Source organism: Telmatherina bonti (genome assembly GCF_933228915.1).
Source record: "Telmatherina bonti genome assembly, chromosome: 12".
NCBI classification, from domain to species: domain Eukaryota; kingdom Metazoa; phylum Chordata; class Actinopteri; order Atheriniformes; family Telmatherinidae; genus Telmatherina; species Telmatherina bonti.
In genome coordinates this window covers 17996924-18022423 of record NC_136610.1, presented here as the reverse complement: position 1 = coordinate 18022423, position 25500 = coordinate 17996924, and the positions used below count along the sequence as shown (strand labels likewise).

The following is a 25500-nucleotide window of genomic DNA, read 5'->3' as shown; positions in this document are numbered from 1 at the left end:
GAGGATGAAAAGTTGTTGTTTTTTTCTACTGTAAATCCTCATTGACACAAATTACTGGTATAGTAAAAGGTGGAAGAAGGCTGAGAAGGCTGATGAGCATTCACTTTGCACTTGGCAGGAAATTAGCCCTTTCTGAGCAAACACACACACACACCATGGCACATACAGCCATTAGCTGCTACAGGAGGAAAACCTACCATCTGCACTGACATGATTGCAAAGATGAGGTCTTTTTGGGACTCAGACTGAAGTGCATCAAGCTGCTGCTCTGCCAAATATGAAGACTCTGTTCATCACATAATTAAATTTCCACTTGTGCTGTGTCTATTGGCCTTACAAGTTTGAACACATCCAGCTTTGACCCTCATAGGTTTTTAAAAAAATGTGTGATCAAAGCGTTATGAGGAATGCCAGCACTGGAGCTGCTGAGTTTAAAGATTGCAACACTCTTCTAAAACATGCACTACATGGAAGTCATGTCCAGCTTTCCAGAGAACTTTCAAAGGTGGCTTTGAGGCTCTGACTATGAAAGCATTAAAAGTTCATTGTAGTTGGACTTCTATAAACTGTAAACCATCACCGGGCATGCAGATTTAGAAAAAAGTTTGGCCTTCACAGCAGATACCCAGATAATCTGTTTCATTGTGTATCAATTATCATCGGAGGATGAAACAAAAAATGTGAAGCCTTAAAAAGCTTGTATAGCGATGAAAGAAATCGTCGTTTGTCATCAAGATTAATCTTACTGTTTAAGTTACCACCACAAAGGCTTGCAGCAGTAATGTTTGCTGGGGAAACTACTTGTTTAGAATGAGACTGCAGCACCAGTTGATTGTGATAGGTGTTTAATGACAAATATGATAAGGTCACCCCGGCATGCAAGCTTTTTTTAGAAATAAAAGAGGAAGAATAATGAGTATGAGTCTTTGATGAAAGAAACAAGGTTTAAAGGGTTTTTGATCATAAAAAATGCTCAAAATGACACTCGAGTATTCAATCACAAAACAATCACTAATTTTTACACACTTAATTAATGCTACTTTTCTGGCTGAGCATGATGGAGTGTGGTTGGGAGTGCCAATACATGTACTTTTAAAACAAAGGAAAAAGACCAGATTTAGCTAAATGAGTTGAAAGAGTTGTACAAGAAAGTCTTAGATGTAAGATTTGATTAAAAAAGTCTTTTTTTTCCCTCAGAATCGTGGTTGTCGTCTACATAATGTTTAATCTCTTAAAACTCTTAAACTGCAAAACTGGTTATTTTGGAAACCTTGCCAGAACTGTCTGCACTCAAACCTGAGCTGGTCTTTCCAGACATAACATTCCGACATTGTAAAATGATTTAGGAAAAGTTCAGAGCTGCAGCTGAATCACTGCAAAAGGATATTTATATTAATTCTGAAAGTGTTTTTTATTTTGTTTGTTTGTTTTTGACAAGCCTGGATCTTTTTTTTTTTTTCAGTTCTGCATCTTGATTTCTCATTCACCACTGACACATACACTGTTATTTACACCACTACAAATCTCACAAGATGTATTTAAATAATGCTTGTGGTTGCCAAGATATATTCATTTCATTATGGGTGTACATTTTCTGAGCAGATACCTAAAAAATAGAGGCAGGATCAAGAGGTTAAACTAAATTTTAGTTCTGAAATGGCTTGTAAACTCCCGTCTCATATATCATAGTCACAAGTTTGTCACTAACTTTCCTCCCTTGACTTCCCTCGTTTCTAAAAAAAAAAAAGAAAACAAAACAAAAAACAAACAAACAAACAAACAAACACACAAAAAAAAAACTCTCGAACACATAAATTGTGCTCTGGGGAATCCTTCTGTATGAATTCATCACTGTCTCAGAGATACTGAGATGATCATTCATACATTTCAACTGGATCTCCCTGCAGAGCAGACACCATATGAAAGAGCAACCTTGATGTTGACTGATACTGCATGAGTGTTTTCTTTATTTCTTCCCATGGTGAGTAGCACTGAATGGAACAAAGTTGTTAGAAACTGACAAGACACTGTCGCATTTTCTGCTTTTTTCTGTCAATTAGTCCGCATGATGGATCAACTATAAATTGTGTGCTTAACATTTCGAAGCGGCAACATTTCAATAGTGTTGTGACCAACGTTATGTTTTTGGGTTTTTTTTGGTTTTAGGACCTATCAGTATCCGCTTGCTTTTAGCTCAATAAAACTCTAATTTCTCTAATTGTTTTCTGTCAAACAGTAAATGTACTTGGGAACAGGTACAGGGTGAATTATTAGAATGAAAAATGTTGTGATAAGCATCTGGACAGTTTAATAGATGTATATATGTGTCAAACTGAGTGTGTTGATCAAAAATCTCTCACTTCAGTCTTAGTGTCAGTCAGTCAGTCAGTCCTTTGATCTGTCACAATCTTGGTCATGAAGTGTGACTCTTCTTTTCTTAGAGTGTGTTTTACTGGCATGAACATGTCTGCAGAAAAGCCATAAAGGTCATTTTAGAGATTTTCTTCACTAAATTACTTAAACCTCCAAATTTCTGGTGCTGAAAATTTACCAGCGCAAGCTAATTTACCAGTTTCATCTATCATCCTGCAATATATTGAAGTTTACTTTCATAACAGGGGAGAGGAAAGTGACTGGACGGATATTAACAAGAAATTGAGATGACCTGCAGCCAAGATCAAGTTGAACCCAAAGCCACACTAATGAAGTACGAGAACAGCAGTGCATGGTGGACCATTTGCAGTCTTATATTCAAACAGATGTGACCCCATGTTTGACATTATTGTGTGCATGTCTCACAAAAGAAATCATAGCCTCATAGTACATTCAATCTACCCATTTGTCTGTAGTGGTGACTTGATTTTACACAGATTGATTTAAGAACAAATAATGTTGATATGGATAAAAAGAATCAAAAGCTAACTTTCATCTGCAATAAATGAATTAGTCTTCTTCTGTTTAAGACTTTAAAAGCCAGTAAATTTACACACCAGCAACCTGGATGGGCTCTCCATCAACAGTTTGTGAAATGCCATTGTGAGTCTGTCTGATAGTCTTGGTGGTCTGAAAACAACAAAGGGCCAAATTGAGTCAGTCAGTCAGACATTTGTTCCATCAATAATTAATGCTTCCCTGCTCTCTTCACTCTGATCCTTTCAATCTATTTTCTCACTGTTCTTTTTCATTTTTCACCCACTAGTGCCACATCAGTGTTGCTTCCATCTTTTCTGTATCCCATTTCATCTCCTTTTCACTCTCTGATGTCTTTTGTACCTTTGTTTCCTACATCTCTTTCTTCTTGTCTTGTTTTATATTTGGGACAATAATGTCACAAATTTTGTGACCCCCTTCTGTCCCCCACTGTTTGTAATAGTCCTGTACCTATTTTTAAACATTTTGCCATTGCTCTGATGTCTCTATTCTTTCCTGTTTAGGATTTGCTTACAGTTTTTTAATCATTCTTTTTCACAACATTTCTCTGTGTGATTTAACCTTTCTTTTCATCCCATATCTCCTCCTCTGTATCTCCTGGTTTCTCCCCTCGCTGTCTTTGGGTCCAACGGTGGATAAATAAATAATGTGCAGGAAACCGGCAGCATTTACAACACCAATATCACATGCCTTACTTTCTTTTCCTTCTCTCAAGTTTCTCCTTCTACCTTTCCCCATTTTGGGAAAAAAAAAAAAAACGACATATCTGTATTCCCCAAAATATCTCATCTTTCTTTTCTCTCCTGGCAAAATGGATAAGAGAGTAACCACAGTCCTTTTGGGTTTAAATAAATCATGCCCTGCATTGCCTCGTTTTTACAACACCAATCCTCCACTTTCATCCTGGCAGCCATGAAAGAGAGCAGAGAGGAGGAAGTAAGAGAGAAAAAAGAGAGAATCTGAGGATGTGTGAGTAAAGGGAGAGGAAATGGTGAATGTAAAAGTGTCATATCAGTCAGACTTCATAAATCTCCCCAGGAAACGGAAAAACAAACAAACAAACAAATGAAAAAACAAACAAACAAAAAGACATCTAAAACAGGGATTCAATCCTGCTTCCTGAACATCATGGAAAGTGTTGATTTGTTGAAGACAAACCTGAGATTTCTGTCAGGCATTCATCGATCAAAGAGTAATTTTAGGCATCTTACCTCACCATGACTACTGTGGTTTTTCCTACTGGCTTTGGGATATTAGAAACATCTTTATATAAAGTGTTTTATGTATTAGTGGTCGGACTTGATTAAAAAAAAAAAAGAATGAATAAAAATCGAATTAATTAAAGGGGTTTTATTATGCTATTTCTACTTTTCTGAGCTTTCTACACTGTTATAGTATTGAATACACATCAGACATGTGAGCAGTGCTGGTTTTAATCACCTAAATACATGTTTGATTTTTTGAGCACTCTATACGTTTCGTTTCCATGGGGACATAAACAATTGGTTTCAGAGAGTTTTTTCTACTTTGAAATTTTAGAGACATCCCTGGGGAGGGACTCAGTGATTTGTCATCTTCTCTAGATTGTGCACGTTCACTATAGACCATATATGAAAGATGGCTGGAGACTCCGGTGGTTAAAAATGAAGCCTATGAGGAAGTGTATAAAACTGCAGTTCCCCCTTCATCCACTAGGGGCTGGCTGCAAAACAGAGCAAATCCCCAAAGACTCCCATGTTCAAAAATCCATTTCAGGTCTAAGGTCTAATAGGTCAGGTTTACCTTCATGACAACTGTGGGGGGAGTGAATTTTTTTTCTAACTCGCCCGTTTAAAAGTAATTTAATCTCGAAGTTCGGCATATTTAGGGGCGTGTCCTTTTGATTTACCGGTACCCATTCTCCCACTTCAAGTCAGGAGAACGTAGAACAACCACGGTTTTTAGCTGGTTAACAACGTGACTTAGCTTTAGCCCACTTACCTCCGTTAGCTGGTCATCTTCTGTCATTTTCGGGTTAGCTCAGTTAGCACTTAGCTAAAGAAGGCTTGGAGTTTGCTCAATGTCAGTCATTCACCATGATGGTCACAGCCCCCCTCTCAACTCCACCTCTTTGCCCATATTTGGATTTTCCAGGCAAGACGACATGCATGCCCCTGCCAAGATGGTAGGAACCGCCCACCAAGATTTGATTCAGCTCTCGACTGAAATGTATATAATCGGGACACTTATAGGGCTTTGTTAGAGTGTTAATTATGATTTATTGCATGTAATTGGAAAAACATATATATGCATCTTATTTATGCACATTTATGGACTTTCAGGAATTCCTTTAATTTCATGTTTGGATTTATTTTATGGAACTGTAGCTATCTATTTCTCTATCTATCTATTGTAACTGGCTCCTTAAAATATAATCCTTTTAAATGTCTCACAGTTTTAAACATGCAGGCCAAATTAAAAAGAAAAAAAATATGCCATCACTCACCACTCATTTATTTCCAAAGAACAATTATAACAATATTAATTAAAGCAACAAACTAAAATTAATTTAGCATTTTCATTATGAGTCAGACGCCCCAATATTCAGTTTTGAATCGTCAAAGCTGCTCCTGTGAAACATATTAAGCTTAGATAAAGCCCAGTCTACAAAGAAACATTGGCTAATTAAAAATGACATGATTAATTCAAGTGCAGATTCATTAGTAGCACACACAGAGCTACACTTCTTTCAATTAGCATCAGGCATAACCACATCTGACTAAGAAATGCATGAGCACTTACACGCAACTCCCATCAATTTGTCTAAAGTCTGCATTTAATATCTTGTGCAATATGATTGTAATTTATAACTAAAGAGCCACATTAATATGATCATATATGCACATACAAAGAGTACAAACTCCTGGAGTGATCACACTCTTTTAGTCATATTGTGCAGACAGAGGCACAAGCTTCAGGATGCAGACAAGAAATCACAAATGTTGATAAACACACACACACTCACACCACCACATGCAAATCTTGCCATGGAGAAATATGCATGAAACTCTTCAAATAATTACCATTTCATTATTATCATCTTATTTATACAATCCAATTATTTCCAAATCTTCTTTAATTTACCTTATAGGGCAAATGCAAAATGTCATAAAATGTTTAGAATTGAGTAAATATGGATTGTAACACATTCAGATGCTCACATTTCATTTTACTGCTATATAAAGCAGTGTGATGACACTCTATAATATTAAAATTAGACTAAATAATATGAACTAACTAACACATCTTTGGACAGTCTAAACATGATTAATGCGTTTTGAGTCATTATGCTTTTCAACAGGATGATCATAAAACATGAAGATCTGTAACATCACACTAAGACATGTACTTTAATTATGAGCCTAATTCTGGGTATGTGTGTGGTTTTAAACATGTGACCTTTCATTATTTATTGACAAAGGTAAGATCATAGTAGTGAATTGAGGAATGTGGGGGAAGGGGGTTTAGTAAAGTGCAAGAACTGTTGAAAACATCATACAGCACAAGTTTCAAACCAGTGTTTTCTTTCATAAAGTCGATCAAAGTGAGGCAGTTAGTGCCTTCCCCTTTCTCTCTATAAGAGCGCTACACCTCACTAGTAAGAGGTAGACAGCAGATGCCTTCTGGTAGGAACAGAAATGGAGACATAGGACACTGGTTTCCTCCTGTATTAAAATTGAAGCCTTTTCTGTGAAGACAACGCAACGCAATAAAGAAAACTCATAGTTGAATTATAAATTTCAAACTCTTTTCTTGTTACTAAATTAAGTATTTCACATGTCATCATTACTGGGTTCTCTAACCTTTGCATGATGAAAGATGCCACTAAACCCGAACCTGGTCCTTCTAACTGAAAAAAAACCCCCCAAAAAACTGGGTCCTGATGTTAAAAAAAAAAAAGAAAGAGATGAGAGCTGTTGCTTCCCAAAGACGTCCTCACCTTGAAGATCTCTAACTCAAACCGGCCGCCACAAAGCTACAGGTATACACACAAACATCAGTATGGACACACTGACTTGACGGTGCAATCACATGACCTCCAATCACTGTTATCTCTATCATCCCATTTTGTACTGCGGTCACGAAATCAACCCCTAAGAACCGAACAGATGGGGCTGCGTCTATTTGTGTGTGTGTGAGTGAATATGTGAGAATACACATCTGTGTGTACATGTGCCGATGTGTGTGTGCGCTCAGATGCTTGAAATGAAGATCATTCCAGCAGCAGAACTGCGTAGTGTCATTCATGACCTATACACATGTGCACGCTCACCTACACACACACACACACACACACACACGGGCCAAGCCACACGCACCCACACACCTGCCTTTATTAAAACGTCACATTCAGTGAATATACTGTGTGCTGTCATGCCGTCTGCTGTGAATGGCGAGGGCTGTGTATTTACAGTGAATTGTAAATCCTGCCGAGCACTCAGCTGTCAGCAGACTTATGAATTGCTAATATGTTGTATCTCGCACTGCTGATCCCCCCCTCTACCCCCCCCCCCACCATATCACTTTCATTGCGTGCTGAGAAAAAAAGCGAGGGCAGGGAATCAGAAAAACATATTTTTCTAAAAGGAAATAAAATGTGGCGACGAAGGAATCCTGACAGCTTGAATGGAAATCTACAACATCATCTGCCACAACATTTAAAAGAAGCACTTGAGCATTTATTTCATCACCACCATCGAGTGGTGATGGGATCTTGTGTTGATGTGGATGGGGTCCACAGTGTCAGCTTCTTTATTTACATGTATGTGAGCATATTAGGCAGCATCTCAGTTCATGCTTTCTACTGCAGCATACTGTTCCAAGTGAGCCTGGCTATGTTAGTCTACCTATAGGTGAAAAATAACAACTGTTAAAAACAGGAAATAAAGTGTTGGAATTAAGTTTCGGTTTTATTATTTTCCATAAAACTGTGAAGCCCAAACAAGACATTTAGTCATTTATGTTATTTTTATTATCTGAAAATGTTATTGTGCATGTCTGCGTGCAGACTGCACCGGTTTTAGATAACAGTCGGATTGAAATGATTTTAGTGATTTTAATCTTCTAAAATGCTGCTTGTTACAGTAGATCTGTATGAGACAGACTTCTTCTGGAAGCAGCCAATTAGAGGTATTTTCTTCATTTTAGCTTCCCAACTGTTGAATAAAGTGTCTGATTACTGCCACAACGTGTTGAATGCCAAAAGAGTCAGCAGCTGCCTGCTTCAGTTCTGCATCAATATGCTTCTTTCTGAGGCTCTAGCACACTACTTGTCATTTTCTAGGGTTTATTCTTGGACTAAGTAATTGAGTTTGAGTGAACAGGTTGGTCATTTTCTTTTGATGATATTCTCCCACTTTGTCTCATCGTTTCCTTTGCTGCCTTTCTTTTCTTTTTTCCTAACATGTTGAGCAAAAACCCTTTACACCTTTCAGAACCACACAGCTACACATAAAGGCACCACCAACAACGCTGCAGATAAATTGATCAATGACTGTGCCAACCAAAGAAATAACCTTTAAAAAAGATATGTATTGCACATTTTCTTCACAATTTAGAAAACTGTAAGTCTGGTATTTGAGTTTGGAAAAAAAAAAAAATGCTGGGAACAAATACATTTTTCTGCAGCTCCTTGTACACATGAAACAAAGCACATCATCAGTATTGCTGCATGTCTGGATGATGAACTCGTGTTCATGCACACTTACGCACACTTGCATACAAGTGAAGAAGAAGTAGGCAATTTCTCCAACATGGCATTACCTCGTGCTAGCACAGCGACAAAAGAGCATTTCTGGAAATGTTTACGGATAAAATGCACGCGCTCACACACAAACACACAAACACCTTATTACTTGCACAACTGGAAGAAAATGTGTAAAAACATGAATGCATCCTCACTTACAAAGGAGAAACACCCAAATGGGCTCATCCACTTGATAGAAAGTAAATGCAAACCACAGCAGGTGGCAAATGCACTCTTCTCCTGATCTTTGTGAGTTTGTGAATGTGTTTTGTCATTATGTCAGTCAAAGAGTTCATGTTTGCAGGTGGACAAACAGGTACGTTCATCATTGCAAGCAATCCACACGAGGCACGCACCTCGACACACACACACACACACACACACACACAAGGATTTCCTTAAAGGTTATTCAAAATGAACTTGTCTATCTCATCCAAATCTATTTAAGTTAAAGATTTATACACTTAATACAGATGTTCAGAAGAAAATGATGGGATGGAAAGTAGAAAATGAGAACTGACACACAAGTAACAGGAGAAGGGAAGAAAAAAAAAGAACATAATAGGAAGAATAAGTGTGAAAGGATGAGGAAACTGGAGATGAAAAACAAAGATAACGAGGAGAAGAAACCGGAGGACGGATCAGCGTTTCATAGACAACAGATTAAAAAGGAGGAGATGAGAAGAAAGAAGTAATAAGGGGTGGAGGAGCGGGAGGTAGAGGACTAAGGTTTTTCTCTACTTACAGAATCTCCAGATCGCGCAGCGCTCGGAAAGCTCCATCTTCGATGCAGCTGATGTGGTTGCTGTCCAGTTGCCTGCACATTGCACACACACACACACGCACACACACACACACACACACGCACACAGAGATGAGAGAGAGAGATGGGAGAGAGTCAGGCACAAGTCTGCAAGGTCCGCTCAGCTGGGGGAGGGACTAAAACAAGATGGGCTGCGTGAATGAGTGTGTGTAAGTAGGTATGTGTGGAAGGTGATACCCCAGCAGTGGGCTTAAAGCTGCAGGTAGGAGACACCGAGGTAAGCCTTTCACACACACTCGCTCACACACACCCTGAGAGGAAAAACTAGTCCAGACGACAGGTGAAGTGCCTCACCTCAGTGGAGATGTGATCAGCTCAGAGGAGAGGAGGAAAAGGAGAGCAGGAGAGAGGAGACCGGTGTGCTGAGGTGGCCTGCCTGCCTGCCGTCAGCCTATCACCTCCCTTCTCTGCCGCACGCCCGGCGCACACTGGCCACCAGGAGAGAGAGAGGCGAGAGAGGTAGAAACAGTGCAGAAGAGAGCGAGCAAGCTGCTGCCACTAAAGCCCACCCTGCTTGTCTGTTCTGTAAATATTAATTGCATTTCTCCTCTCCCATCCTCCTCCTTTCCCTCCTCCCCATGTTCTCTTTTATTCTTTTTTTCCCTTCTGTCTGTAGTGAAAGACGGAGTAATTTCATTACATTAGGCCAGCCAATCCATTAAGGGCCTTTTACCGGCTCTGTCACTGAAACAATTTCATTAAAAGGAAAGCCTCCGTAAATCAACCTACAGTCACGACTCTGCCTCTCATTCCCATTCTCCTTCCTTCCTCTCCATCTTTTTCCCGAACCCTTCCCCCCTCCTCCCTCGGCTCACTCAGCGACTTGTTTGTTGGACTCCCAGATGCACCCTGTACCCCACCGTCATCCATCCTTTGCTTTTACTTTAATTCGCTCAGCTCTAGGTAGTCAACCTCCTGTCTCACCATGCACCTCTCATGAACCCAACAACCCTGAACCTCTGCTCCCCCCCTCCTTTACTTCCATTACATCCATCCATCCATCTGTCCCTCAGGCTCCTTCTTTCCTGTCACCAAAGTAAAACGTTGCCAGTCTCTAAAAAATGCAGCATAATCGCTGCTACTGGAACCGTGGATACGTAGGATCTCATCGTTTCTCAGACAGTAGAAAATGCCATCGCTAACTGCTTTTCTAACTTAAAACTCTTTTTTTTTTTTTCTTTATCCTTCCAGGTGTCACATGCAACAGCATTGGAACTGCAGTTGAGCAAAGTTAGCGCAGCACTTTTCAAACTGGAGTTGAACCCAGTTGGTCTCCAACATGACGACTTACTTGCCTAATCCACCATCCCTCTGATCTCAAAATGTGAACTTTTTTGCGGTTTTATGAAGCCCGTGCTCACATATGCAGGAGTAAGATGTGTTGAAAAATCTACAGTGATCTTTCAGGATGATGAACAGATTAATCTCTTGTTTCTTCTAAAGCAGCATTCATACACACATTAATGGATCGCCTGCAGATGCCTCAACGCGTTTTCTTGCTTTATTATCGCACCTCGGAAACATGAGTTGCATTTTACTCACCGTCTGCTCTCAAAACACAAAAACATTAAAGCTTATCATAGTACCTTAATCTCTCCTTTCCCCTGGACTCTTTTATTGCTAATTCTTTTTTTCTTTGCACTTGTCTTTTCTTTTTTTCCTCTTGTTTTTGAACATCCATCTCCATTTTTCATGTCCTCTTTGCCTCTCAATTCCTAATCCTTTCTTCTCTCTAGTGCCCTCTTCGTTCATCTGTTCCCCCCTTCACCTCTCCTCTTCTCACACTCCACCTACCCATTGCTAATCCATTTCTTTTACTAGTTTACTTTTATCAACCTTTTAAATCTCTTTTTCTTTCCTGCCGAGCCTTAATTTCTGCTTTGCACACTGCAGCACCTGTTATATCAGTCATGTCAGCTTTTAACCCTGGAGAAGGTGCTTCCCAAAGCAGAAGCTGGTTTTTTTTTCTCTGAAGTGCAGAGTAAATTACATTGGAGCTTTAGGGGAAGCACATTCTGTTTTATGCTTGCATGTTCACTGTGTGGGTCGGGGAATCTGTATGCCTGTATTTTTAACAGGCAGGTGGCAAAAAGAAATGCGCTCATGCAGTGATTTAAGTCATGATAAATACGAGACAGATATGAAAATGTTTGAAGTGTACCTGAAGAATTATTACAGTTTTTAGGAGCTTGCAAACCAACATGAACCAATCTGTGCACTACCATGGCCAGCAAACTCCAGCTTACTTTATTTATACACTTAAAACGCAGCTTGATGTAGACCAGCTGCCTGCGGTTAACAGTTGGCATGAACTCCCATGCCAACAGGCCAGGTCGAAGTTGCAACTTAATCATTTTCAGGTTTTTCTATACTGATGAGACGGTTTGATTTACTTTGGTGTAATGCAATTATACCTAAAGGTTATTTTTTTCTCTTTAGTGTTCTAACATTAATTGAATGTGATCTATACAGATTAAGATCATCAGTGTGAAGCAGGAAGCAGCCCTGTTACATCTGATGAGTTTAGCTTGATAGGATTTGTGCTGCTGTCATGAGTCGTCACTTGAATCTGGGATTTTTTTTTTTTTTTTAATTTTTGCTCTTTGCCTTTGTTGCCACTTGTTGGAAGAGAGCTGCAAATGTGAGCATATGTTCGAAGATTCAAGTCTAAAATACAGTGAGTCTGGGGATCATAAACATATGGTTATGCCATGTTTGTGTTTTTTGTAATTAAAAGGTTTTTTCTCAGGCCAACAAACTGGCACACAGCCTGATCTGCCATATGGAGATAAATGTCTCCACTGAAGTTGACTAACTGTTCAAGCCTTTTTATTTTCAGAGCTGCTCTTTAATGTATCAGAATATAATGTACTGAGTTTATGAATAATATGATCTGTTAAAGTTTTTTTTTTTTTTTTGGTTTAGAAAGATAGTCTAAATATAGTAAGAGCTAATAATTTACATAGTTTTTCAATAAATTATATTTAAAATCTTCCTAAGGATATGGCCAGGCTCACAGAAACAGCCAAAATGAGATGCTGTTAAATAACAAGAAAAAAACAACCAAAAAAAAATAATAATATGCAATCTTGTATTCCAGATAAGTAGCCAATACCAACTGTTCACAGCATTATTATTGCCCAACTCCGTATGCGCTATTCCAGGACCATGCTGGATAAGGTAAATCTCATTTGACCATGTTTGGGTAGCTCAAACTGAGCCTCAGACATGTAGAGAGTGTAGTTACATTACCAGCTGCTTCACACTCCACCAGCTGCTCTAATATGTTGGCTATGTTCATGTGTAAAATTGATAGGTAAAAAAAAAAAAATCTGTCCATGGCGATTCCAGGAAAGCTACAGGTCTTTTCCTGAAGGGAGATGTGCTCAGCAATAGATTATTCAACTCAAAACTGCAGGGGCTGCACGGTGGCGCAGTGGTTAGCACTGTGGCCTCACAGCAAGAAGGTCACTGGTTCGATCCTTGGCTGGTTTGGTCAGTGGCCTTTCTGTGTGGAGTTTGCATGTTCTCCCCGTGTATGCGTGGGTTCTCTCTGGGTACTCCAGCTTCCTCCCACCATCCAAAGACATGCATGTTAGGTTAATTGGTCACTCTGAATTGCCCCTAGGAGTGAGTGTGAGCATGAGTGTGGTTGTTCGTCTCTCTGTGTGGCCCTGCGATGGACTGGCGAGCTGTCCAGGGTGTACCCTGCCTGTCGCCCAAAGCCAGCTGGGATAGGCTCCAGCTTCCCCGCGACCCTGAATTGGAATAAGCGGTTCGGAAAATGAATGAATGAATGAACTCAAAACTGCAGATTTAAAAAAATAAACAGGATGGTTGGGTTTTTTTTTTTCTGAAATCTTAACACATTCAGAGATCATCAAAGACATTAACGTCTTTGTATGAATTATATTTTGAAAACTCAAATTCTAAAAACTCAGACTTTAACTTGACATTTTTAAGAACGTATTGTGACGGCAGCTTTTATTTGGTGCAACTAAATGAATCGAAATAAAAAAGGTAGGAAAACACTTGTGTGTTGTGTTTTGCTGTGATTGTTTAAACTACTTCATATATTGAAAACTGTGAATCCCTGATGTAAAGCTCAGTCATTTCCCCCTATACTGTAGTGCTGTCAAGTACTCTTGGACTCCAGTTAAAACAGCTTCAACTCTTAAAGTCTATCTGCAATTTTCCCTGAATAAAAAAAACAACTACTGGATTCAAGTTGGTGGTCATGTACTTCATCTTCTATCGTCGTCCATGGTGAATGTTTTTATCATCAGTTATGACAGGATTCTCCTGACAGCTTTGTTCACCAAGTACCCTGACTAGCAGTGACTTGATTGGTATCAATCTCAAATAAGAATACATTTGTGTGTCTTTAAAGGTAGAGTATGTAAGATTTTCAATATTTTCAAAATAAAGTAACTAAAAAAATAACTAAGATCATATTTAGATAGTTTTTTAAACATGTAGGTTCCAGTCTGTTCATATTTGATGCGTCATTAAATTACAAGTTTAATTAATGACAAAGACCTTTCTTGAATCTTTTCTGACCAGTAAAAAAAATACTTTTTTTTCCACCAGTAGGGTGAGTATAAGCCCATTTATTGCAGAGCAGCTCTGAGCTACAAGTGATTCCTGCCCTCATTGGAGCTGGCAAGGAGGAGGGGTGAGGGGGGAGTTTTGCTCATTACTGCCAACATGTGGTCGTTTGTGGAGGTAGCAGTTTTGTGGTTTTGCTTACGACCTGGTGTTTGCCACCTAGTGGTGGAAAGAATCGCCTTGAAATCTTACATACTCTGCCTTTAAGACCACTTCATATTTATATAGTCATCTTATATTTAGTCCTTGCATGGTTTTGTGTTTAAAGCATAGATGTCTGTTGCAGATGATAGAATAAATGCCCAACATTTAATTTCTTATCACATAATTAGTTAGTGTGATTAATCATGTTTATCATGAGGTCTATTGGCTGATGGAGTTAAAGATTCCCTCTGCTTCCATCGAGAAACCGAGGGAAGCACTGCTTCAGCAGGCAACCATGACTGAGAACTTCATGAATTCACTGACCAAAGAAAAGAACAGGAAATCGGGATGCAAGCTGACAAAAAGAGTTTACTTGACTAAGAACACAGGTACATAAAAAGAACTTAACACAAGTAATTTAACACAAATTCTAACAGACATAATAATTTCCAAAATTTCTGAAAGTCTGTTTAATGTTAAATGTATGAAAAATATCATCTTGTTTTGAACTTGTCACATCGGGATGTTGAGTCAGGATCTCTAATTATTGTCTAACAGCTTCCTCTGGGGCAAATTATGTTTGGCCAAGGCACTGATTTCCATTACTATGAAGAATATACCCAGTATATCTTGTTAAAGCCTGGTTCTAGGGATGAATTCTGTGTTATGTCCTCCTTCAAGAAATTATAATTACCCCCATGTGGTCCAGGAACTGACGGCTTTAACCAACTTTACCCTAGTTTGCCTGCCTTTTCTGATAATGTCAGAAAATGAAGCAAACAATTAAGGTGTTATTTTTAACTGAGACCTATTTTTCATACTCAGATAACTAAAGAGGAAGAGTCTTAGCTTTGCTCCACAGGTTTTTACGTCAAAATGACAAGTTAAGATGGGTTTTCTACGTATGGTTCTACGTATGGTTACAACTGATTTGTTTATTCATTTTTATTTCACTGAAAACGATGTTTATCCTGAGGGCATACAAGGCGACAAAATACCCGTCCAGTATGAGACAGTGCAGTTTTACCTGCCAGGAGACAGGCCTGTAAGGGCAGTATGACAACAATAATGTATGACAATGTATCCCGCAGGTAGTGGTGGACCATGGTTTCTGATCATCACTATTCTGAGACAACTAGTTTATCATTTTGGCAATTTCACAGACATCAGATAGGGAGATGTCCTGCAGACATGTAAAGATCTGTCAGTTTTGTGCCAATTTATCCACAAATTGGTGCTGTTGGTTCCAGAACCTCTGTGATACATTACAGTCCTTAAAGTTGCAAAATGGAACTTTCTGACCTTAAATGTCTTCATAACTCTGCAACATGTATTAAATAAATTCTACAAGCTTGAGTTCAGTCGTGCTTCTTTAAATATGTGTTTGCTTTTAAAGATATACATACTCCTGTGACCTGAACTTAAGGATCGTCAATTAGAATAACTATATTATTTTTATGTTTCCATCAATAGCAAGCCAAGCTGAAGTAGATACTACAGCAGTCATTTCACACAGGATTGAGCAACTTTTAAACATTTGTTTATATACTTGTTGTTAGTGAGTGTTATTCAGCTAGCGTGACTAAAACCTATCTGATGTAGAAATAAAACTACTCAACAGTTCTGGGTCTCTTTTGTCTGTTTTTTGTCAGACATTGTTTCAATGGGCACCAAGTCAGAACAGCTGGTAAATCCCTTTGCATACTCTTGTCCAATAATGTCAAGAAGGTTTAATGTGTGCACATTGTCATGAAATTGCTGTGCTTATATAAGCCAAAAAAAAAAAACCAAAAAACATCTGGGTGACACTAGTTGTTACACCAAAACCTGTAAATTTTATTCAGTGTTGTGGCTGCCATCATAGAAATGGAATTCATCCTGTGCTCTAATCCACACCTACATACCATCACAAATGCTGGCTTTTTAACAGGGCATGTGATTTTCCACTTCAACTTCATTTTTGTTCTATTTCCAATCAAATATATATTTGAATGATTCCCTTTATTTTTATTCCCATTACACACATAATCTTAAACTTTTTGGAAATGGCATGAACTTTACTGGGAGCAGGAATGAAGCCTCTGATGTAAATATAAAGTATTTTCAATGCGGATCTCGTGGGACTGCTGAGTGAATGGATTTTGACCACTGTGCCATTTAAAATGCATACTGTCTGAATTGCATTTATGGGAACAATGGGGGATAGGTTTTGACTTGCAAATGACAAGTCTGCTTTTAGTGTTTTTCAAGGGTAAATGCTTTTTCCGAGAATCATAAGTTCCCCTCTGCTGGCTGAAATCCGAACAAGATGGCAGGGACGCTTAATGTTTTTTTTTTTTTTTGCCAAGTCATGCTATAGATAATAAATTACAAAATGAGTATTTATTAACATTAATTTCTCTGTTAAGGTTTACTAGAAAAGAAGAGTAAGGAAGTGCAAATGATAATATATGTTTAACTTCAACTTAAATAAAGGAAACCTTGCATAATCAGTAAAGCAATGCAAAGATTGTCTTTCCCTATTTTCCAGTTCAATTTGGGGGAAAAAAAACAAAAAAATAACAACGTCTTGAAGTATACAACTGTTTATAGAACGCAATCCAGCAAAGTAAATACAATACCATTCAGATAAATCTATAAACATTGCTGTCCCTTGTCTATTCTGAGTTGCCAAGTAAATCATTTCAGACCGATGACTATTGTCTTTTATTTAATCCATCTTCTCTGCAACTATTTGCATTATTGAACTGGGAGACAATTTTCTGCTCTCAATAACAAGATCATTATTAGCTTTTTTTTTCTTTTTTGTATATTTTCATATCTGTCCCCAGATGTCCACTGCTGGAATTGTGGTAAACATAGAACCAAATCAAGGCAAACATCCGCAATAAAACAGACATGCAACATTGCAGGTATGTGTGTGTGTGTATGTGTGTGCGCACAGCGTTCTCACCCCTCTCTGAGGAGCTGTACTCATAATTCAAACAAACGGCCATCCTGCACTGCATTGTGGGTAGGGGAGCATGAAGCATAGAGGTGTTTTACAGTGGAGAAAAGAAGGGAGAGGATGTGAGGAAGGAGAAGGCTTCTGACTAACAGCTGTTGTATTTGTATTATGTGAAATGTTTCATTCTCTGAACATATTCTGGAAAAGCACTTGCAGGTGCCGTGGCATGAATGTGTAAATGTTCAGCATGAGCAGACACAGCGGGGGAAATGAATGACTTTTTTTATTTCACGATGTAAAGAAGTTGGTAAGAATGCGAGTAGGCAGACATATGGAAAACAAAGTGTAACATGAGGTTATGATGACTGAAAGAGATTAAAACCAGCATGCATGTATGGATACTGAGGTTTAATGTCGAGGTATATGAAACAGCTGAACCTGTATGTATGACAACTACAGATACATATTTTCCTACTCATGTAACTCACATTTATGCCATGATTTAAGAGTGACGGATCTGTGACTGATCAGATTTATCTCTGCTACTCTGCATCTTTCTAATATGAAAACAGTGTATTACAATAACGAGCCACTGAATATGGTAATACAACCTCTGCACTGGCCTTCTGTGAACAAGTTTGACTTGTAAGGTTGATGATTATTCAGAAAAAAACATGCAGAGAAGCTTTTAATATTCATTTGTTTGTTTTCAACTGGACTCTCTCTCTCTCTGTCTTTCTGTCCGATGTGTAAAAAATAAACTAATTGGCTTGTTGATATTTTTCAGCTTTGCATAATTAATTTATCTGTTGCTTGGCATCTTTTGCTTTTAATCATTCAGCATTTTCAAATAGCTTTTAAGTGAGCAAATTAATTGTTTGGTTTTTTTTTTGTTTGTTTGTTTTGGAAACTTCTCTGAGTAAAACTTCTCCTCGGGGGATTAATTGATTTTTTATTTTATTTTTGATCTTATCTTACCTGATGCCACATTTTTATCAATATATGCTGCATTTTTTCCTATATGTGGAATTCACAACCATAGATATAAAAGTTTATGAAAAATCCTTTTGTGCCATATTCTGCACAGTCTGTTTGACTAAAACATGTGCAACTTACCCTGCTTTTATGCAGACCTGAAACTTGAGCTCTGTTTTCAGAAAACACCCAGGGATGGTGCAAGCAGGACTTTCTCAATTCAGGGACATTAAAGACCCTTACAGTATGTGGATATCTTTTCAGCTGAAGTATTAAGGTGATAGAAAGATGCAACCAATGGTCATGTGACCTGCAGTGGTGTTAAACATGTTGAAAATGTAATAACAAATCCATTTTAAGAATAAGAGCTGATTTGACTTCAGGGTACTCTCCATTCCACCAATAAATATCCCTCATTTGTCCTGTTGTTGGGGTGGTGGTCAAAAAGGTCAGTCAGTTTTCTAAATTTAGTTTTTTTTTAATTTTATTGTTACTTAAAGACCTTATTATATTACATCGATTTAAAAACTACTTTTAATTCTTTCTGGGAGTAAGTGTTGATACGTCTCTCCCTCTGCTTAGAGGAACCTTGTCGCTATGGTTGCATTAGTATATTTAAACCACAATAATTTCCAAATAATCATCTTTTTTTCCGGGTATCCTCTCCACTGCCCCTTCCTCTGACTGCTGCAGGAGTATTACACCTTCACATCTATACCTCAAGTTTGTTTAACTCTTTCTTTCGTTTTTTATTTTTTTCTCACAGCAATTGTCTCCAAAGATTTACAAAAATTAGTACAAAATATGCAGGTTTTTTTAAGCATATGTGTAACTTTCAGGTTCCCTAAAAAGGTGCATATAGTTACTTTGATGTCTACCTATGAGTCCTAGTGGATACATAAGTCTAGACTGCATTGCAGGGAACAGAAATATATTATCACAGCAACAGAACATTCTTCTGTGTGACTGAAATTAGCCTATTATGGTAGCCCGTATACAAGAGCCCGAGGGCAAAAATGATTCTTTTGTTCTTTGTAAAAAGTTTTGGGTGCTATGGGTTAAGAAGCATCTTAAGTAATTCTACAGCGTAGTTTCTTTGTACAAACTTGACCTGAATGTTTAGGGAAAGGAAAAAAAGGAAAAATATTAGCTCCACTATAAGCTACACTGCTGATTCTTTGCAGGCATGGTTAACATGATGAAACTTCTCTGCCAAAGCAAGACAAGGAAAAAGATTACACAATCAGACAAGAGCAGACTGGAGGCAAGATTTGATTTTAGAAAATTTGATTAAATAAGATCAGATACGATAAGATAAGCACCCAGAATGTAATGTTCTGCAGAGAAAACACAGAGCATATTATTGGAATTTACATTGTGTTTTCTATCCAAGCTCAGTATTTACCTTTATCATTTGTGGTTTGACTGACAGGTTGAGTTTAGGGGGAATGACAGACCCTGCAGTCAGCAAGTGCACTCAGCATAATGTATAGGAGAGCTTACACATACACCCACTAACACCTCCACACAGACGTATGGCATATATCCGTCTCCTTAGGTTAGCAGAAGACTACAGTAATTGTATTTGCCAGTTTCTGGGCTGTTTCAGCAAAGCAGTCTACTGATAGTGGGTCAGAAAGGTCTCAGTGTGTGTGTGTGTGCACGTTTTTAAATTTGTATGTAAAAAGAAAAAAAAAAAAATCCAATAATTGTGACGCAATGGTATAGTAGCATAGTAGTATAGTAGCACTGTTCATGGAAAAGAACAACCAAGAGAGGAAGATAGAGACCCTACCCTCTGAGAAACACAGTGGGCAAGAAGAAAAACAGGGGGAAAAGGCAGACAGATTAAGAGTAAGAGAGAGATGGAGAGAGAGGCAGAGACAAAGTGAGACAGAGAGAGAGAGACATATGAGAAAATCAATGCAGTGTCCACCAGGGACAGAATGTCATGAAGGTTTTTTTTTTTTCTTTACTCTGTGGTATAATGGAGGGTTGGAGCCTTTTACTGCAGGAGTCACCTTGTCTAATGGTTGGACGGATGGAGGAATAGTGGGAGGGTGAGATGGAGAAAAGGAGGAATGTTAGTGGGGGACAGGGAATTTCAGGAACGTGGGTGTATGTGGGTGTTACTGTCTTCATTTGACACTGGGAATTAGCTAGAAAGAGATGGCACACTCAGAAAAACCATATGGACACCAACAGTTTGAAGACACCAAGTCAAATGTACGGGCCAATAAGGCTGCAGAAACAACGAGATGTGCTCTACAGCTGTTTGCTTTCACGTGACGAACATGAACCTTAAATGTGGGCAGGTCTTTGGTTAAGAGGTACGGTTGTGTACAGCGTTTAGCTTGGATTGTGTCCGATGTGAGAGGCAAGGGTGGAACCTGAACCTGGAGCAAAGCCGTGAGAACCAGCAAGCCATACAAACAAAAGCACATGCACACACTTCCCAGACACTTTCAGGGCCGTTTAACCTAAGAGTAATAATCTCCTGTGGAGTTTGGCGACCATATTGAACTTACATCACACCTGGGAGTTGAAACTAAGCAGAGGAGCTCATTTGCCTGTAACCTAACTTTGAATTACCGATCTGTGGCGAGATGTGTTTTAATCAATTCACAAATTGCCCAATGAAAAAGAGGGAAAAAGACAAACTGAGAATTTAAAGTTCCAGGACACAAAAGTTGGCATTTGAGAGAGACTGATGTGTGTTTGGGATCTTGCAGCGGTAATAAAAATAATTTCAAGCGCTTGTTGTGATTCCTTCCTCCCTTTTGCCATGGTAATTTCTAAATTAAGTAGTGGGTTGTTATTGTGGTTGCATAAGCCAAAGTTTTAGCCGACTATTTGTCAAATGTTTCACTTACCTACTGGGAAGTCTTTACTTTGGATCCAAGTTTAATGTACAAAGAAAAGAACAAAATTATTCAGAACCCTGGCTTCACTGTAGTGACCAAAGCTATGTAAACTTGAATGCTTATTTGATTTAATAACTTTTAGATTATATTTTTTCATGTAATCATGGCAGGATGTGACTGTCGTCCTCAACAACTGGAGTTTGATATTCATTAGCTAGATGGACCCTTTCAAAATAACAAGAAACTGACTAACTATTTACCAGTTTCTGGACAGCACTATTTTTTTTTCAACCAACATTACGGTAAGAACTTAACAGCATTAAAGAACAGCATGACCTTTGCTCAGGGAAGGGTTTTATCGCATACATGCAAGCTTTAGTAGCAGTTGATCAGAGTCAGATCAATAAACTAATAGACCCCACAGACTGAAGGTTGATTCAAGTTATTCAATGATCACTTGACTGATCACAATGATCAATTTGCATTATTCCTTTATTTTTTACTTATTAAAAAAATGAGAATGTTGTAATTTATTCACACCCTCCCATGTCCCCTGCTGGAAAAATTACTACTTATTTTGTTCTGTCTGCAGTTTCAACAATACAAATGAATTGATATTAAGTTTTTCACCGCTAACTGGGCATGCTGTGATGAACTGGAAAGTTGAACAGACTGTACCCTGCCTTTTGCCTTCAGATTACTGGGATAAATGGGCTCCAGCATCTCTGCAAACCTGAACTGGACCAAGCACTTTAGAAAATAAAAGAATACATAATTGTGCATCACCTGTGGGAAATTTACTTAAAAAATATTGTTAAAAATTATACACTAGTTACAGTATGTCTATAATTGAGAAAACAAGTGCAGCAGTGCAGTTTGAATGTTTAGTTAAGAGTTGCAGATGTTCCAGTTTGTTCTTACCTATATGGAGTTTCGCAAAGTTTGAAACAGCATGAGGTGTTAATTTAAATTTAAAGAGGTGATCATCACCGAAAGAGTGAAATGAAACAACTGAAAGAAATGAATGAATAACGAGCAGCGTATCTACTTCTCGTTGTTAGCAGTAGGTGAGTCGAGTAAGAAAGCAGATACAACTGGCAGTTGATCAAATATGACCTGCTCTTGCTTCACATTTGAACTGTTTTACTTTTGATTTAAAAGTTTGGTAAATTTGTCAAATTTTATTAGATCAACACAAAAGGTAAACATGTACTTTCAGTACTTTTTGTTTCTCTTTGCATCATAGTGGCATCATTACTAAAGACAAACTTGCTGCAATTCCAGTTAGCAGCTTTTATGTTGCAGTAACACTTGACTATCATTAAAACAGATGGTTTACTTTTTGTTTTTTGTTGTTGCTGTCATTTGTGGTTTAGTATTATTTCTTTTTTTCCTCCTTTCCTTGTTGTTATCACTTTAGTCCTGTTTGGTCAAATGCAAAAACAAACACGTGTCTGCAAAGCATAAATTCCATTTTATTTATTCTCTTCTTGTCTTTTTCTACCTTGCTCATCCTCATTGAGTTCTCTTACATTAAGGATATTGCCCCAAGAGTCTGTCTGTTAGTTTAGAGGCAAGATTGATCAGTTGTTATTGATGAGAAAGATTGATTAGGCAGCATATTGATCACATTATTGGTGATTTAGACATCATGAATAAATGACAGGGTGGTATTGAGCCTTTGCTGAGAGGACAAAACCTCTGTGGACAAGAAGAGGGGAAATGTGGAGAGGCGCAAAAGACAAGGAAAATGAAAAAAGTGGGAATCTTGGGGGAGGAGGTAGTAAGGAGTGGAGAATGAGGAGGGGGATAAGTGGTAGAACTAGAGACAGGCAAATAGCATGATGTTAATGTGGAGAGGAGAAGATCGATTGGAAAAGAGAAGAACGACGTGGAAACAAGGTTCAACTAGTAAAGTCATTAAACATGTTCATTTAGCTAAGGAATGAAAAATGACTCATTTTACCTTTACTTTGTTTGGTTTAGCTGGAGATTTTGTTTATGTGACAACTAATCTAAGTTTTTCTCAATGATTGATTTAATTGATTTGCAGATTGAGAAATGTACTATTTTTTTTATTTTATTCCTCAAAGTATTGCTGATCAATATAGAACTATATACACTGCTCAAAAAAATTAAAGGGAACACTTTAACAACATGTGGTTCTGCAGGTGGTGATCACAGACCACTTCCGATGCTTTCTGGCTGACGTTTTGGTCACTTTTGAATGCTGGCGGTGCTTTCACTCTAGTGGTAGCATGAGACGGCGTCTACAACCCACAAAAGTGGCTCAGGTAGTGCAGCTCATCCAGGATGGCACATTAATGCAAGCTGTGGCGAGAAGATTTGCTGTGTCTTTCAGTAGTGTCCAGAGCATGGAGGTGCTACCCGAAGATAGGCCAGTACATCAGGAGACGTGGAGGAGGCCGTGGGAGGGCAACAACCCAGCAGCAGGACTGCTACCTTCTTCTTTGTGCAAGGAGGAACAGGAGGAGCACTGCCAGAACCCTGCAAAATGAGCTCCAGCAGGCCACAAATGTGCATGTGTCTGCTCAAACAGTCAGAAACAGACTCCATGAGGGTGGTATGAGGGCCCGACATCCACAGGTGGGGATTGTGCTTACAGCCCAACACCGTGCAGGACGTTTGGCATTTGCCAGAGAACACCAAGATTGTCAAATTCGCCACTGGCGCCCTGTGCTCTTCACAAATGAAAGCAGGTTTACACTGAGCACATGTGACAGGCCTGCCAGAGTTTGGTGACACCATGGAGAACTTTCTGCTGCCTGCAACATCCTCCAGGATGACCGGTTTGGCAATGGGTGATGGTGTGGGGTGGAATTTCTTTGGAGGGCCGCACAGCCCTCCATGTGCTCGTCAGAGGTAGCCTGACTGCCATTAGGTACCGAGATGAGATCCTCAGACCCCTTGTGAGACCATATGCCTGTGTGGTTGGCCCTGGGCTCCTCCCAATGCAAGACAATGCTAGACCTCATGTGGCTGGAATGTTTCAGCAGTTCCTGCAACACGAAGGCGTTGATGTTATGGACTGGCCCACCCGTTCCCCAGACCTGAATCCAGTTGAGCACATCTGGGACATCATGTCTCGCTCCATCCACCAACGCCAAGTTGCACCACAGACCGTCCAGGAGTTGCCGGATGCTTTAGTCCAGGTCTGGGAGGAGATCCCTCAGGAGAACGTCCGCCGCCTCATCAGGAGCATGCCCAGGCGTTGTAGGGAGGTCATACAGGCACGCAGAGGCCACACACACTACTGAGCATCATTTTGACTTGTTTAAAGGACATTACATCAAAGTTGGATCAGCCTGTTGTGTGTTTTTCCACTTTAAATTTGGTTATAACTTCAAATCCAGACCTCCATCGGTTGATACATTTGGTTTTCATTGATAATTTTTGTGTGAATAAATTGTGTCAGCACATTCAACTATGGAAAGAACAAAGTATTTAATAAAAATATTTCATTTATTCAGCTCTACAACGTGTTACTTCAGTGTTCCCTTTATTTTTTTGAGCAGTGTGCATATATACACACATCCTGAATTGTACTAAGCGGTTATCATACTGGATGGATGTATGCTTTTTTTATTTTTAATATCTAGCTGGGAGGAAGTGAACTGAAGAAAAAAAAAAAAAAAAGAAAAGTACAATGATAGTGATAAACGCGCTGGGTCTCAAACCATGATCTGCACATGTTCCGATGTTATTTCAACAGTGACAAAATGAAGACATATAACATCAATGAGCTGTAAATCTGAGCTTAAAGAGTACACCCCCACTTTTTGTGTCATTTCACTCATGGAAAAATGTTGAATAATGCCAGAAACTGAAAGTGTGGGTGTGCGAGGCCTGGGGGGAGATCAGGGGTAGAGAGTGGGCAGGCACAATTTGAATGACAAACAGAAGTTCAGCAGCCGCTAGCAAGGTAAAAAGCCAATCAGATTTACAAAGTATCTATGCCACAGAACAGTCTTTGACTCTTCCCCTCCAGAATCCCCTCAGCTACCCAACTGTGTTGGAAGAACAAAGTGTTTCTGGACTGTATCAGTCTAAGCTGTGAGAGCTGTTGCGCTGGCCTGTGGCAACAACCCTGGCAGGCTATGGCTCACGGCGGGCTGATGTGGCTGCCGTAGGTGTTGCTGCAAGTTGCCGCTGCTTTGTTGTGAGCTTCTAAAACTGCTTTTTTTGCTGTAAACTCGAGTGACTATTTCTAATTCAGTTCTAAGACCTGGTTTGACATCACTTCCTTTCCACCATGAGCAGAACTTAACCTCCTGCGTCCTCAAAACATTTGTGAAGTTTAGAAATTTCCCCTTTACTTGCAGAGATTTCTGATCACGCCTTCTTTAGCTTTAATAGTAAGCATTTATTGCACTTACTGTAATGAGTACTCATCCACTCTGGT

At 39.0% G+C, this 25500-nt stretch overlaps 1 protein-coding gene across 1 annotated transcript in view; it reads right to left on the bottom strand.

The window, feature by feature from the left end:
* slit3 (slit homolog 3) overlaps positions 1-25500 on the bottom strand; it is a gene marked incomplete at both ends in the record, with an annotated part of 245648 nt that overhangs the window by 90895 nt on the left and 129253 nt on the right. Inside the window, one exon of the mRNA XM_079250218.1 lies at positions 9462-9533. Within this exon, the coding sequence (XP_079106344.1) occupies positions 9462-9533 (72 nt within the window). The remainder of the gene's footprint in view (positions 1-9461; positions 9534-25500) is intronic.